This window comes from Terrapene carolina, unplaced genomic scaffold, assembly GCF_002925995.2.
Source record: "Terrapene carolina triunguis isolate 2854851 unplaced genomic scaffold, T_m_triunguis-2.0 Scaffold231, whole genome shotgun sequence".
In the NCBI taxonomy this organism is placed as follows: Eukaryota; Metazoa; Chordata; order Testudines; family Emydidae; genus Terrapene; species Terrapene triunguis.
The window spans coordinates 12949712-12965008 of NW_020664582.1; the positions used below are offsets into that span (position 1 = coordinate 12949712).

Consider the following 15297-nt stretch of genomic DNA (forward strand, 5'->3'; position numbering starts at 1 on the left):
ATGCCAGGTTTGTATGGGACAATGGTAAATTTGGTACTAATGTGGATGAAGTACCTTTTTAATCAGGTACAGTTGAGAGGTATGGATGTGAAGAATACAGTTTTAGCAAATGTCCAGTAGGAAGAGTAGATTTTGAAGTAAAATCAGTAGAGGAAACCTTATGCAGACTCAATGCCACACTCCAATCTGGCTTTTGGTCTTTTCACTCCACTGAAACCACATTTACCAAGATCTTCAGCAATGACGATCAAGCCAGGACGAAGGATGAGTAGAAAAGAAAAGCGACAAAATCAGAAAGGCCAAAGCACCAAATGAGTTTCTCTGGTACATCCCAAGTGTATGCTGGCGGAAGCTGATGTTGTCTCATTCCCAGGCATGGTGCATGTGTAGCATCTTGCTCCCATGCACACACACACTTCATCTACTATTGGCATGACTAACTTGTTTTTCCAGGTGACTCACTGGGGATGTTAATTTGTGGTAACTGTCTAGATTTACCAGGTCACGACAAACTATTAGTGAGACATGGTTTGTGAATTCCTTTTCCTTTCAGAAACATGGTGGTGGCTTTGAAGGAACTGTCCATCCGAGGGGATTTCCGAACCACGGTTGAGTACTTGATTAAACTGCTGGAGACAGAAAGCTTCCAGCAGAACAGCATTGACACTGGCTGGTTGGACAGGCTCATTGCTGAGAAAGTGCAGGTATACCCACTTGCTTCAGGAGATTATAAACTTTGGGGAGTGGGGGTTGATTTATTGGGGAGGAAAAGACATTTCATTACCTTGAAAGCTTGGCACTTACTGGTCAGAGAGTACAGAGATTTACTCAGTCCTTAGTAAGGACTCTGGGAAAAAAATATATTAGGCTTAGTTCTCATTTACCCTGTGCCTTTTTACCCCATTTTGGCAGTATAAAGAGTCCTTAAGCACTTGTAAAGGAGCATTAGTGTAACTGAGAATTAGGCTTGTTGTCTTCACTGGGAATTTTAAACAAATGACAAGAGTGAAAACTTGCGTAGTACTTCAGGATTTGGCCCAGTGAGAATAAAACTCAAATTGTTTCCTTTAAACTAGCACAGAGGTGACCTACTTACTGGCCTGCTTTCATGTATGGCTACCATTAGTATTACAACAATTTTAACTTTAAGGGATTTTCTACCTTGGACATCAAATGCAACTGACCATAATGACACGATTGACACACTCAAATAGGGAGAGGCCAGGATGGAGGGATGATAAAGCAGAAAGAATTGAGCATGTGGGAAGACTGATCCCATACCCTTTCCCTCTAGGCAGAGAGGCCTGACACCATGCTAGGGGTAGTGTGTGGGGCTCTGCATGTGGCTGACGTGAGCTTCCGGAACAGCGTCTCCAACTTCCTGCACTCTCTGGAAAGGTAAAATTACTCTTTGCGGCTAGCACTAGTCACAGACTGTTGACATTGTATAAAGCTCAAATTGTACGTAGCCCAAATGCAACCCAGGCCAGAAATGCCTAAAGCTTGTTATCATCTGATGGCTGTTCTCTGGCCCTGGTGGCTGTTTAGCATTCTCAGGCATAATGGACAGATGTCCAAGTGTGTTCCAAAAAAATCCACCACCGGTGGTGCTGATTAGCCCAATTGTTGGTAGTCTCTGGAGAGTGGCCAGGGATTGAATGGATAACAGAATTGAGAGCCATTCGCAGGACAGCAGGGATAAAGCTTGCACTGCCAAATCTCGTGCTGTCCCTGTTTTGTAGTCCAAGTCTACAGAGCTGTTCATCAGGTGCCTTCTACCAGTGCTCAGAAACCCCCTAACATTCTAGCTTGCTTTAAACTGGATTGGGAGCCCTTGGGAGACCAGTCATAACATTTTAATTTGGACTAAGTCTGACATGACATGGACACTTCTTTTCCAGATGAGGCTGTCAGTCTTGCCAGGCCCATGTTTGGGGCCCTCAGCTCTGGACGAGGGATCCAAGGAGCATAGTAGTGAAAAGCTGCTTTTAATCACATGGGGCTGTTACTGACCACAACAAAGATGTTCTGTGAATGTGTTTGATGTTTCAGTGCAAATCGTTCACTATCAGTAAAGCAGGTGGGTTGGGTGCGGGATAGAACAGGTCTCTGTGGAATGGGAATGAACGTATGTTGGGTTTGAGAGTGATGCCTCTCTTAAGGAGGGATGGTTTAAGGTTTAGATGTCCAATCTCCATGCCAGTGCTGTCTCCAAATGCTTGTGTGCTGTGTTTAACCCCCTGCCCCCAGTGGCCATTTAGAGAACCTGAAGGGTAAAATCTTGCCCGTGTCCATCTTTCAGAGGTCAGGTCCTGCCTGCTCATACACTGCTGAACACCGTGGATGTTGAACTCATCTATGATGGAAAGAAGTACGTGCTAAAGGTACAGTGCAATGCGGAGACTCTTCTCCACTGTGGGTTGGAGGGATCTCGTGTAGCTTGGCACTGTCTTGGCTTTGCAATGACTGTTGTGAACAGAAAGGCTCAAGTTAAAATAAAATCTGGGTGGTGGGCAAAGGAGACAAGGAGAGCTGGAAGGGGATTTTCTCTGCTTCTGTGGGTTTGTGTAGAAGTTTCCAATCTCCCATGCAGTGTCCCCACTCTGAGACCCTCCCTTCCATTACATTTCCCTTACAGTGAGATCCCTGCAAGACCCCTGTTTTTACATTAATTTTTCAGTACCCAGCAACACCCTGCTGGTGGTCAAGTGACCCAGATTTCCCTTAGACATCTTCATTTATTACTGATTGTAACAGTCAGTTCAGAAACCAAGGAACCTGCCTGGTGCTCCAGCCTGTATAATGTCAATGTTACCATGTTTCCTTTATATGCTGCTCCATGTTCTTGCTCACGGACCCATAGGTGACCCGTCAGTCTCCCAATTCCTATGTGGTCGTCATGAACAACTCTTACGTGGAGGTTGAGGTACACCGATTGAGTGACGGAGGGCTGCTCTTATCCTATGACGGCAGCAGCTACACAACCTACATGAAAGAAGAAGTGGACAGGTATCAATCTCCGCTGTAGGGATTGTTTATGGTCACTTACTATTTACATACATGCCAAGATGGGTTAATAGAATTTCATGCTCTGAGGCCTCAGCTGCTTATCACAGGGTCAGGAAGGAATCCCCCCAACTACGATACAATACTGAAGAACTCGGTAGGTGCATTATTAGGGACAGGAGTAGGGGAGGACATTTGCTTTCATCGGAAGCATTTGGGATTGCCTGCAGCTGGAAGCAGGATTTGGAGTGTGATTCTCTTTCTTCTCCAGCCTCTCTGCAGTCTCATCCTTCCAGGTAGGAGGTGGGTGAACTCCCAGGTTGCCCATCTGGTTTGCTAGCAGTGGGTCGCTGAGCTGAATGGGAGCCTACATTCCAGTTTCCTACAGGCCCTTGGTAGATAGAGTGGATAGATGTGGTCTCTGCAAGAAGGTGGGAGTTTAGTGTTCCCCACACACCACCTAACATGGTAGTTTGTAGACCTCCGCCTTTATGGAAGGAGGTTTCTTCCCTGCTTGTGGTGACTTCTGGGGGGGAGAGGTGGAGGCAAAACAAAGAGAGGCTAGCACATGCTGGCCAAATTCCAACTCGGGTGATTATGTTGTTCTTGCCCAGTTATGCCCTTTCAGTTTCCATTGGAAAAGTTCGTTTTCACTTTCTTATTAAAAATCTGCCACTGCTACAGAACAGCTGTCGTATTCCACTCCATAGTCTGGGCGAGTGACCTTTTTATATATGCGCAGACTCAGATTCGTTGGTTTATGGCTGTGTAGACCCTTGCACGGTATCCTGCAGTTGCACTGAGTGGAGGGCTTAACATGAGAGAAGTTGGTGGCATTGCCTGGGAATAGGGTTTAGCCAGCATAGGTGGCGGATGTGCTGATTCAGTGCATTTCTTCAGCTCTCCAAGCCCCTGGAGTTTATACCACATAACCCCCTTGGGGTGCGTGGGGCCTCCTTCTCTGTGCAGACTCCAATGAATCTGGCTAGTAGTCTGTGAAAGACTTGGGTTGGAAGATGCTATAAAAATCTAAACACAATGCCTTTTGAAACACTTCGTTTCACCACAAGGGTGTGGCCTGCTCTTCTCAGCTGCACTCTGAGCACTGGAGGAGTTTGGATGTGGGAGGTTTGGTGAGCGTTTGCCATTTGACAGCTTTGTGTTAACACATCCAATCTCCAGTATTGTCGATCTTGGTTTATAAAGAATTTACCAGACCGGATCATATTGGGAGTTCATTGGGTCCAGCATCCAGGCTCCCACAGTGACCAATTACCCACTGATTCAGAAGAAGCAATGCTGTACGTATGCTAGGGGTAGATGGTAATTCCTTCCTGACCCCCGCAGTCCTGATTACTCAGATGTTCATCTCTAGAACCAAGCCACTAAACTGCAGATAATTGCTACTTGTATATTATGATCTAGGGCTAGGGGGTTTGGCTTTCTCCCTCCTATACTCTCCGCATGGCATTCCATTGAGGTGTTCTTCCCTAGGTACCGCATCACCATAGGTAACAAGACCTGCGTGTTTGAGAAGGAAAACGACCCGTCTCTCCTTCGCTCACCCTCGGCTGGGAAGCTCATCCAGTATGTGGTGGAGGATGGGGGACATGTGTTCTCGGGCCAGTGCTTTGCTGAAATTGAGGTAAAAGAGCTACATGGGACTGGGCTGGCTGCAGATGCTCAATCCTGGGAGCAGAGCTGAGCAGGACCATTTTGAAATGCTCAGAAACTTTGGTGAAAAATGGGGTGGTGGTGGTTGGAATATTTTGTGATGTGTTTTCTCAGTTTTCCACCCCCACCCCTGGTTTTGTGGTCTGCGTCCACTCAGAAGGCAGAAACAAGAGCTGCTGGGTGGAGAAGAGATGGCTTAGCAGCATAAATGTTGAAACCTGTGCTTTAATGACTGTACCGGTTGGAGGCAAAACCTCCCAGCAATATCCGGTGGTAAAGAAAGTGCATGTAGACTGCGGCGGCCATCTTGCTGTGGGACTGGCCAAAGAGGAATGGACCACAGTGCTGGGAGAGATGGACAATCCATGTCTCATAGCTGCTGTGAAAAAGGTTTGCTGTTCCTCTGGGCTAAGTGGTCGTTGCAGCAGGGCTGGCCCAGGCCTGGTGACAGGACGAGGCAATGAATTATGTCTGCTCTTACTGACTGGTCATTGATCATCTTGCTCCGATGAGTTAATGAGGAAGCTGAAACTGAACGTGGCTCCTCCTTTCCCCCGTGGAGGGTACTTAACTCCCAAAGAGAGGGAGGACAAGCAGTTCCCAAGGCATAGTGGGCAAAGATGGGGGCTGTGTATGAGGGAGGGGGATCAAACCAGACTTGAGAGAGGAGGGTACCTAGTGGATTGTGGGGATTAAGGTGGTTATTAGGAACAGTGTGTAGGAAAAACGTATCAGACTCTAGATCCATGTTATTTATGCAAGCTCTTTTATAGTGTAACATAGTCATGGCTTGGTGAGAACCTACCAGTCGTTGATTGCTGTGCTACTTTCCACAGCAACAGCACAGATAGACCCCAGATCTTTCTGCTCCAAGGACAAGGCTCCTGCACTTGAACTAAAGGGAAATCTCTGTTTGTCATAGGCTCTATGGAGCCTATGATACACTGGCCAATAACTCTGATTCCCTCCCCCGGAAGCCAGTAGTGCACAAACCCACCAGCCAGCATATTAAAATAGCTTCTGCCATCGATTTCTGACCTTTAGGATATCGCAGCCGTGGCAGCGAGTTGCAGGCTGCCTCAAAGTCCAGTGCTCAGCATGGAACCTTTACTTATTCTTGGAGGTGGAAGAATCCAGAAGAGCTGAGATTCCATTGGTTGAGTTTGGTTTCCTATTGCTCTAATGTGCATCCAAACCATTTGCTCTGCCCTTTACTTGGGGGCGCCTGGATTTCCTTCCCAGCATGCATCTGCACAGCAAGCCTTTCAGGGTGACTACTGAATGCAAAAGACCCTCGCTAGTCAGATTACCTGTGGCGTAGACAAGGAGCTGCTGAAGCATGAATCTTGAATGAATTGGGGAATCTGAGCGTGTAACCTGTCTTCTTGCTGCAGGTGATGAAGATGGTGATGACGCTGACGGCAGCAGAATCAGGCTGCATCCACTATGTCAAACGCCCTGGGGCAGTGCTGGACCCTGGCTGTGTAATTGCTAAACTGCAGCTGGATGATCCCAGCAGGGTTCAGCAGGTAGGAAGCTCCTGGAGATAGCCACTGGACCCTGCCTAGTTGGGGTTACCGCTTTGTCTTGATTTTCTAGTGGTGGTGTTGAATTGCAACAGGGAACAGGCCCATGTCATGCTGAGATTTTCACCGTGTGGCTTTTGTCTCAAAGGAAGAAGTTGAGGAAATGTAAACCCTACACAGCCTTTCTCTCAGATCTGATCTAGACATTTATATCAGACTCATTCCTTGTTATCTCAGCACCTGATCTCCAGGTGATATAGGTGGGTGGGAAAAGCCTCCTCTTTTCCTCAAACATATTTATGCTCCCTGCACCCAGTACTTCCTTTGGCCACTTGACTGTTCCAAACACTTACAGTACCGTGAGACAGAGAGAGTTCTTCCTGATAGCTAACTGAACCTCTCCTGGATACCCCAGTTTCAAGAGCATTGGGACTGGTACAAACAGTCTCTGCAAAGCTGGAAAAGTGGGGAGCGAGCCAGTGCGTCGATCATCTTTGGGGTAGAGGACAAATGCATGGGTCTTTAAGGGCAAGTAGGGTTTGATGTGGGTGGGTGGGCGTGAATGGTGAAAGAAAAAGGAACTATTCTAAAATGGATGTTAGTACCTCATCATCTTATGGGAGATGGGGAGAGGTTATCGGCACCAGTGCAGTATCTACTGGCTTCAACTGAATCTTTCTCTAAGATCTTGTTGTTTCTGGTTCTGGACACTGAGATCAGCTGGAATTCATCAGAGAGAGGCTGGGGGCCTTATTTTGTGGGTTATGGGACATGCAATCATTGAGATCCAACAAAAATCCTGACTGTCCAAGAGGATTTTCCATCCTGAGATCCTCCCATTTGAGTCTAATTTCCCCCCCATGCTGTAGGCTATTGGGTCCTCAGTTGAAAAGTGGGGGGTGGAGAGAGAAGCAAGTGTGATTCTGTTTGCTGATGCCATGTGGGAGGAGGCTTGGAGGCACTTTATTTTCTGTTGGATGTGTCCACAGGCCGATCTGCACACAGGCACCTTACCACAGATCCACAGCACAGCTCTCCGAGGCGAGAAGCTCCATCGCGTCTTTCATTGTGTCCTCGATAACCTGGTCAATGTGATGAATGGTTACTGCCTGCCAGAGCCCTACTTCAGCAGCAAGGTACTGATCGCTTGTCCCAGGTGGAGGGCAAACTCTTCCTTCCCTGGATATTAGGAGCCAATTTGCGTACAAGCTCAATGAACTCTAATGGTTAGAGCAGGGGACTGAGAGGCAAGACACTAGACTACACTGCCCTGCCTCATATACCATCTCTCTGGTAGCCCTGATTCCTTTCCCCAGTCCCCTATTCCCAGAAAGCTGGGGGCATGAGGGGGATGTGTCCATTGGTGCCACCCAAGTCAGAACTGAAGAGGAGACAAGATGGGCTACAGGACTGCTGCCTATGCCGGCTGCCAGTATGTGCGAGCTGCTTCCACAGCCAGCCATGTTAGGGGCCACATAGGGAGCGGACGAGGAAGGTGCATGCTTTTCAAGCAGCCCCCTGCAGCTTTACCTGCGATTGAGTTAGCATATGTCGTGGAGGAAGGGAGTGGTTCTGCACCATTCCCCACCCATGTTGAATGCACCCCCGGAACTAGTGTGGCTCCCAGGTGGGGTCATACTGTAATACTGCTTTGCCACACTGAATAAGCCTCGCTGAGACCAGCCCTTCAATTCCATATTGCATCTTGTTCTTGTCCTCTGCCTGGCTTGTCTCCAGGTGAAGGACTGGGTTGAGCGGCTAATGAAGACCCTGAGAGACCCATCTTTGCCTCTCCTGGAGCTTCAGGACATCATGACTAGTGTCTCTGGGCGGATCCCACCCAATGTGGAGAAGTCCATCAAGAAGGAGATGGCCCAGTATGCTAGCAACATCACATCGGTCCTTTGCCAGTTTCCCAGCCAGCAGGTAAGAAACAGCCCTTTGGAAAGGGAAGGCAAAACAGGTCACTTTGGGACGGAGGGAAAATACCTTTGAATTATTTGGAGGTGAGCTTGAGCTGTAAAGTGGGGGTGTGGTAGGGAGGGCAGTTTGTGTAATAGCCCATGGAGAGCAATGAGAATTGGACCCTGGACCTTCGTTGCCAAAACCCCAGATCTCTGGTGCTTGAGTGAAAGTAGTAACTCCTCCATCTGCAAACACGTAGCAGAAGTGATTGGCTGTTCAGAGGAGACATGACCACGTGCTCAGAACTACTGTATCCTAAATATGCTGTCGTTCAGCTACAGTTTTTGTGGATCAGTACAAGAATGGGTGGATGAAATTGTATAGTCTGTGTTGTGCAGGTGAGACTGGGTGATCCCATTGCTTCCTCCTGACATTAAAGAAATCTCTGAACTACTTCTGGCATTCAGGGTGTCAGCTGATGGCTGCAGGGTCTTGGAGGAATATCTCCCTCATATACAGTATTGCACAGTAGGTTGGCTCATTATGAGGGTACTTTGCCTTCCTCTGCAGCATCAGATGTTGGCCTCTGCTGGAGTCTGGGTAATGGGCTTGGTGGCTCAGTGCTCTCATCTGGTCTGGCCGAAATCCTTTGCTCCTGTGACAACGTTCTCCACCCATATCCCCCTCTCCAGCAATGAGGTTGTCATGTGAGGTTTTTTTTTTTTTTCCCCATCTCAGATCGCCAACATCTTGGACAGCCACGCAGCCACACTGAACCGCAAGTCTGAGCGCGAGGTCTTCTTCATGAACACCCAGAGCATCGTGCAGCTGGTGCAACGGTGAGCTCGTTCACCGGAGCCCATCCCTTCGTCCGTTCCTTTTCCTTTTTTGCTGCCTGCAAGGGCTGAAGCAAAGCTATGGGTTATTTATTTTGTTCTTTGCCTTCAAGGGAACAGGTGTAACTTTTGTCTCTTAATAGTGAGCCCGTCTTGGCCATTCTGTCAAGCAGCTGGTATCTTCCTCACCCTTATCACAGCTCTAGAAGCTGAGGGTTTGGGAAGGTTCTGGGGAGTGCTTTCAACACACTGCGTGGCGTGCTGCTCATATGAACAGTGTCCGAGGTTCATTCTCATTGCTCTGAGTCTCCAGGAGTTCCCGGGAGCATCTGTGTGTGTATTGTTCAGTTGTATCGACTCGCAGAGCCTTTCACAAGCAGGACAAGGGCATTTTAGTCTTCCAGTGATAGACCTGACCTTCCCCCGCTGTTCCCGCAGGTATCGGAGTGGTATTCGAGGCCACATGAAGGCTGTGGTGATGGATCTGCTCCGTCAGTACCTAAAGGTGGAGACTCAGTTCCAGCATGGTAAGTCTTGAACACTTAGGATTTGAATTCTGGAAGGAGCACAGCGCCGCCTCTAGGCTTCAGTAAAAGCATCTTCCAAATGAGACCAGCTCTTCACGGCTCCTTGTGGCATGGCCTGACTGGTTTCCTTTTGGGTCACTGCTTAGGAGGGCTTTTTTTAAACCATTAAACTCCCAATGTGGTGAGCCTCCATGGTAGGAACATGCAGGGAAGTGCACACAGCAACAAGTCCAGCCACCGGATTCCCCTAGTAGGTTAAGCCTGTGCTAGTGCCTGTCCACCACTGGCAGACACGACGTCTTTCACATCCTCTCATCTCTCCTCTCTCTCTACTTAGGTGCCTTAACGTGACACTGATTCTTTTTGGGTCAGTGCTGTGAACATCTTCACAACAGGGGCTGACAATTGACTTCATCACCCCTTCTCTGGGCTTTTCATCTTGTTGAGCTGTGTAAATGTGGTGCATCTTCTACATGCATGCACTCTTTTTTTTTTTTTTAATTACTCCAGAGCCTTGTAAGCTGAAACTTTACATGATTCAGGGTTGAAGTAGCTCCAGAAAAGAGGCAGAATTCAAAACATGATTCGTTAATTCACAGTATGCTTCTGAGCGCTTTAAGATTCAGTCAGGCAGAGTTCTGCCCACTCTGTGCTGCTTCATGTTTGGTTTATTTTGACTTTCTGTGCCTGCCTTTGCTGGTTCTTGCTGTCTGCAAGGGCCTATGATTAAACGTAACATAAGAGCGGCCATACTGGGTCAGACCAAAGGTCCATCAAGCCCAGTATTATGTCCTCTGACAGTGGCCAATGGCAGGTGCCCCAAAGGGAATGAACAGACAGGTTATCATCAAGTGATCCATGCCCTGTCACCCAATCCCAGCTTCTGGCAAACAGAGGCTAGGGACACCATTCCTGCCCATCCTGGCTAATAGGTACATCAATGGCTATCTTCCATGAATCTATCTAGCTCCCTTTTGAACCCCGTTATAGTATTAAAAGTTTCCCCCCTCCTATATCACCTCTCTGAAGCTCGAAACTGAAATGTAGCTTCTTGGCTCTTTAGATTGGTGAAGACAGCATGGCTTTGTGAACTGTTTTATTTCCCGACTTCTGAGCACTTGAGCGTGTGAAGAAGTGTAAAGAAATTAGCTAAGATCAGATCCACCATTACATTTACCGTGGCAGCTGGTAAATAAGTGGGCAATGCAGTAGTAAATACTACTGTAAGAAAATGGAATGCAATAAGAAATCCATTGTTTCAGTTGAAACCGCTGTAAGGTACCAGGAGACTTTTCAATGCTCTCTTTATAAAGAACAATTCTCAGATTTCCGTGCAGAATACCATAGCCAGGTATTTCAATGTGAACCTTGCAGTACTGTTACTAGTCACAGGATGGCAGTGAACCACTGCTGCTTTTAAGCTATTGCAGATAACGCTCTTTCCGATTCAGTTCTACTCTTCTTCCCTCCTGCCCCCGTGCACTCCAAGCTTTCTAGTGTTACAGGATATGTCCATACTGCAAAGTGAGCCCAGGGTGAGTCGAATTTGAGTTAGCAGACCCTGGCTTGGTTAACCCAGGGCTTGAGCGTCTCCTTTGTAACTCCAAGTTAGGAGTTGTTGAATCCTAGGTCCCAGCCTTGGGCTTCGTGTCTATACTGCATTATGTGGGCTGGAGTCCAACTACCCATGTCCCAGACTTCCTAGCACCCTCCCAGTGTGTGGCTGCTCTAACCCTTTGTTTGCAGTGTGGGGAAAACTTGACTGTCGACCAAGCTTGACTGTTCAGAGGACAAAGGAAGTCGGCCTGTGGGATTGGGGAATATTTTTGGTGGACTCCCAGAGCACAAGTCCAGTTGGGCTGGGTCTACAACTGCAAAGCAATAAAGCTTGAATCCTGGGTCCCGGCTTGACTCAGGCTCAGACTATCCACCCCTGTGGGGTCCTAGGTCCAAGCCCTGGGTTAGTGTGATTTGTGTGTAGACGGACGGGGTGTTAGACTTGAACCTGAGTTCAAACCCTGGATTTACATTGCAGTGTAGACATACCTAGAGATTCATTTCCACATCAACTCATTAGAGAAGAAGAACTCACATGCCATCTGGTTATTTTCTGATTCTTCTCTGAGTGAAAGATAACTCCTTCTTAACTAGCCCTCAGCACTCTCCCTGCGTAATTCACAAAGCATTGATTTGGCATTGGAGTTGATGAAAGCAAGTGACAGGACAGTACTTAAAACCGTCTAGGATTTCTAAAGTTTCCAGTAAAAATGCTTCTGTCCCTCAGATTCACCAAGTTATGTTAAGAAAATAACCAAATGTGTCCAGCCAGATGCATCCAGCGCTACCCCAGTGTGCAGGCTGGACAGAATGCTGTGGGTCCTCATGTTTCATTTCTGACTGCAGGTCACTATGACAAGTGTGTCTTTGCCCTTCGGGAAGAGAACAAAAGTGACATGAATGCTGTGTTGAACTACATCTTCTCTCATGCTCAAGTTACCAAGAAGAACCTCCTCGTAACGATGCTCATTGTAAGTTTGGCCCTCAGGACTTCTTTTTACCTTATATGTGAACGTTTAGTGCTGGTGAAAGATGCTGAGTTGACAGCCCTCAGCCCAGAGACTGTGGTCCTTTAACCGCAGACCTGGCAGTGAGTGCAGTTCCCTACGCTGCCTTGTCAGTATACCTCAGCCCAGTGAAGTTAACTCAGTTTCCATGGAACATCCAATTTTTAGGTTTTTTTTCCTGCTCAGGCTGCCAATAAGGTTGCAACAAGGGCCTGTTGTGACAGTGGTTTATTTTGTCTACTTGGAACAGAAAATAAAATAATTATTTTCACGTAAATCATTGGAGAGCCACTAAGTGCTGCCTTTTAGCCACTAATGACTGCACTACGTATTTGTTCAGCTTTACTTTGCTTCTTGGGTTTCCTGGAGCTCTCCAGGGTCCTAACTCTGTGCCAGCCTCCGATTCTCACTGCCATGTATACAAAAAGCAGATCAGTTTTTAGGGTAAAGGGGCTCTAGGCGTTCAAATATGGACTTTCCTATTATCCATCAGGGCTAATGAGGATATGGTCCTGGCAGTGACCTCACATATTGGCCTGTCCAAGTGGATAACCCTTGGGGTTTCATCTACTCTTCAGTTATGAACCACTGTGTAGTCTCATGTCTCTGCTCCCATAGGCTCAGTAGCAGTTACTCTCTGTTACTCTCTCTATGGTTGTGAGATCAGAGAGCCCCCTGTTAGACTTCAGTGCTGCTTTCTGACCAGCTGCAGCCCTTGATGCTGAATTAGCCTCTTGGCAAAAAGGTGGCCCCTTCAAATAGGCCTGAGGCATCATAGCATGGCCATGCCGTATTTTACGCTTCAGTTCAACTTGTATGCAAATGTGTAAGGAGACCGTAGGACTGGGTTTTCTTTGTACGCCATAGAGCCCCCCCATCTTGGAACTCACCACCTCCGAATTTTACACTGCAGATGGCAACTTGGGAGATTCCTGAGATTGACCCGGTCTAGAGAACCGTCTGCTTGACGATAACAGGGAGACCCTCCTCAGCTCCATGGTTGCCTGTCTAGCTTGTTAACTACCGGAAGAATTTCAGTTTTCAGGGATGCCAGTTCCTCCTCAGTATTCAGAAAGGCAAATTAGCCACCCCACTGAAAATGGGGGGAGGGTTTATAACTGTCTTAGGCTGATTTCTGAGCCCCCAGGAGTTCCAGGCTCCCAGGAATGGGAGAAACTCCACTGTGTTTATCCCGCCGTCAAAAGAAGGTGAAAACCCTCAGCGTGTCCCATTTTATTCTGCGATCTAAATAGAAAAAACAAGCAAACAAAACCTTAAGAAAATTTCCAGTAATGAATAATGCTCTGCAAAGCGGAACTGTAAAGAGGCGGAGTTAGAGACCCTTGTGATTTTAACCGTAAACCCGAGCTGAAGTCTTGCTTTCTAAGAAGCTAATTAAAGGTTGTCTTTTCTCTTTTGCTAAAGACGTCCTGTTTTTCTGCCTCTAAAAATAGATCCAAAGCACCCAAATAAAACCCCCAAAACCCTCCTGAGAGGAGCAGAAGAGTAATGATTGCCCCAGACTGTGGCTGGGTTTCTTAAATTCTCATTTGTAAGATAAAAAGGCCCTGGCATTCCTTTATTTTTTTTTTTTTCCCGGTGTGATTGTAAGTAACGCTTGCCTTAAGAATCTCATTATTTGAACACGGAGCCATATTTCCTCTGAGAATTCTGGAGTAGCTTTGAGCCGGGGCTGTTCATTTCTCAAGTAATCATGCTGGTGTGATGGAGAGAGAAAATGGCAGCTGTTTGCAGCTCAGGCCTTCAATTTTCTTCAGAGTCCAGTCACTCAAGTGTGTAATTACACGGGGGTGCCGGGGAGGCGTTAGGCCTTGTCAGAGAACTGGTTTGAGGCTTTGCTCACTGCCTTCACCAATCAGCAGAGGCAGACGCCAATGGGAACACCAGCTAGCTGCTTTATTTTTGTTGTTGTCATACTGATTGTTTCTTGCTAGGATGGGACTGAAACTTTTTGTTTCGTATTTTTCCCCCTGTGCAAGCTGAGACTTAAAGGCCGAGAGTCCTGCTTATGTCTTCGCTTTCATGGAAAAATCTCTCTCAGAGGGTGGGGAGGGCCTCACTGACAGATGGGAAAGCTCAAATCTGTTTTTCTCAACTCCTTCTATTCTTCTTTCTCTTTCTCTATGTTTTCTCCCTCCCTTCCCCAACCCTCCTTTCTCTCCTCTTCCTATAGTCACCTTAAGGAGATGCTGGAAGCCTAGTTGCTTGGAACTGTTAAAAAACAGCCCTAGAAGACATATTTTAGGGAATAATCCTGTGCTTGGCAGAGACAGACTGGATGAGCTAGTAGGTCATATAAAAGCTGTTTGCATAGCCACCAATATCATAGTATCCAAGTGCCTTGCTAGTGAATGTATCCTCACATGGATCGTGGGGTATAGGGAAATATAATATAAAGTGGGGACCTGAGGTCTAGTGAGATTAAGTGACTTTCCAAAGGTCACAGGGATGTCTGTGTCAGAGCTGGGAATTGAACTGTGATTTCTTGCAGCCCAGTCCCTTAACCACAAGATCATCCTTCCCTCTCATCTGTAATTTGTATTATTCTTCCAGGTCATAGAGATCTCTTGGTACATGCGTTGGTGAAAGTAATGGCATTTTAAAGGTTGCCGAGCTCTTTATCCGGGGTTGTTAAGTTTGTCGTCCTCAGGCAAACATCATGTCAGGACACACTGATGCTAATGTTGCTGTTCCTGATGTATCCTGGGAATCCATTATTAAAAAGGAATCTGAGGATTATTTTAACAGAAATTTTCCTTTTGTTCAAGTGGTAGAGACCCAAGGAGGGTCCAAGTTCTATCCCTACTGCTGCCACAAAGCTCCAGAAGCATAACATATGACAACTCCTAAGTCTCGTCAGCAGCCAGCTTTTGTAGGAGTAGATATGGCATAGTACTACAGAACCATATACTTTTTTAAACACCAGGTGAACAATTCTTAAAACGTTCTCTGTCTGCAGATACAAATGTAACTTGAAGGGGTTTACGGTCATCTCTATGGTGTTCATTGTTAAGCCCTGTTAGTGGGAGACAATAGTCTACAAGCTGGTAGCCAAGCTAACTGAAAATGATTTGACTTTGAACTGTTCCATTGTTGTAGGTAGGTTCCTAGAAATGGCATAAAGCTGGAGCGGGAGACGTAGAGTGTTAGAGAAAGGGATCAAGAACAATTTTAAAACTTGCTAGGCTTGGAGGAGGACTATTATTAGCAAGTCTCTGAGGTTTATATTGTTGGTTTA

At 46.9% G+C, this 15297-nt stretch overlaps 1 protein-coding gene across 3 annotated transcripts in view; it reads left to right on the forward strand.

Moving 5' to 3' along the window:
* The window catches only part of ACACA (acetyl-CoA carboxylase alpha), a 197325-nt gene that overhangs the window by 47625 nt on the left and 134403 nt on the right, over positions 1–15297 (forward strand). For all 3 annotated transcript variants that reach the window (XM_029912558.1, XM_024195395.2, XM_029912557.1), the window contains 11 exons: positions 554–704; positions 1295–1398; positions 2303–2384; positions 2864–3009; positions 4501–4651; positions 6075–6209; positions 7196–7342; positions 7944–8132; positions 8850–8950; positions 9386–9474; positions 11878–12002. In XM_029912558.1, the coding sequence (XP_029768418.1) occupies positions 554–704; positions 1295–1398; positions 2303–2384; positions 2864–3009; positions 4501–4651; positions 6075–6209; positions 7196–7342; positions 7944–8132; positions 8850–8950; positions 9386–9474; positions 11878–12002 (1420 nt within the window). The remainder of the gene's footprint in view (positions 1–553; positions 705–1294; positions 1399–2302; positions 2385–2863; positions 3010–4500; positions 4652–6074; positions 6210–7195; positions 7343–7943; positions 8133–8849; positions 8951–9385; positions 9475–11877; positions 12003–15297) is intronic.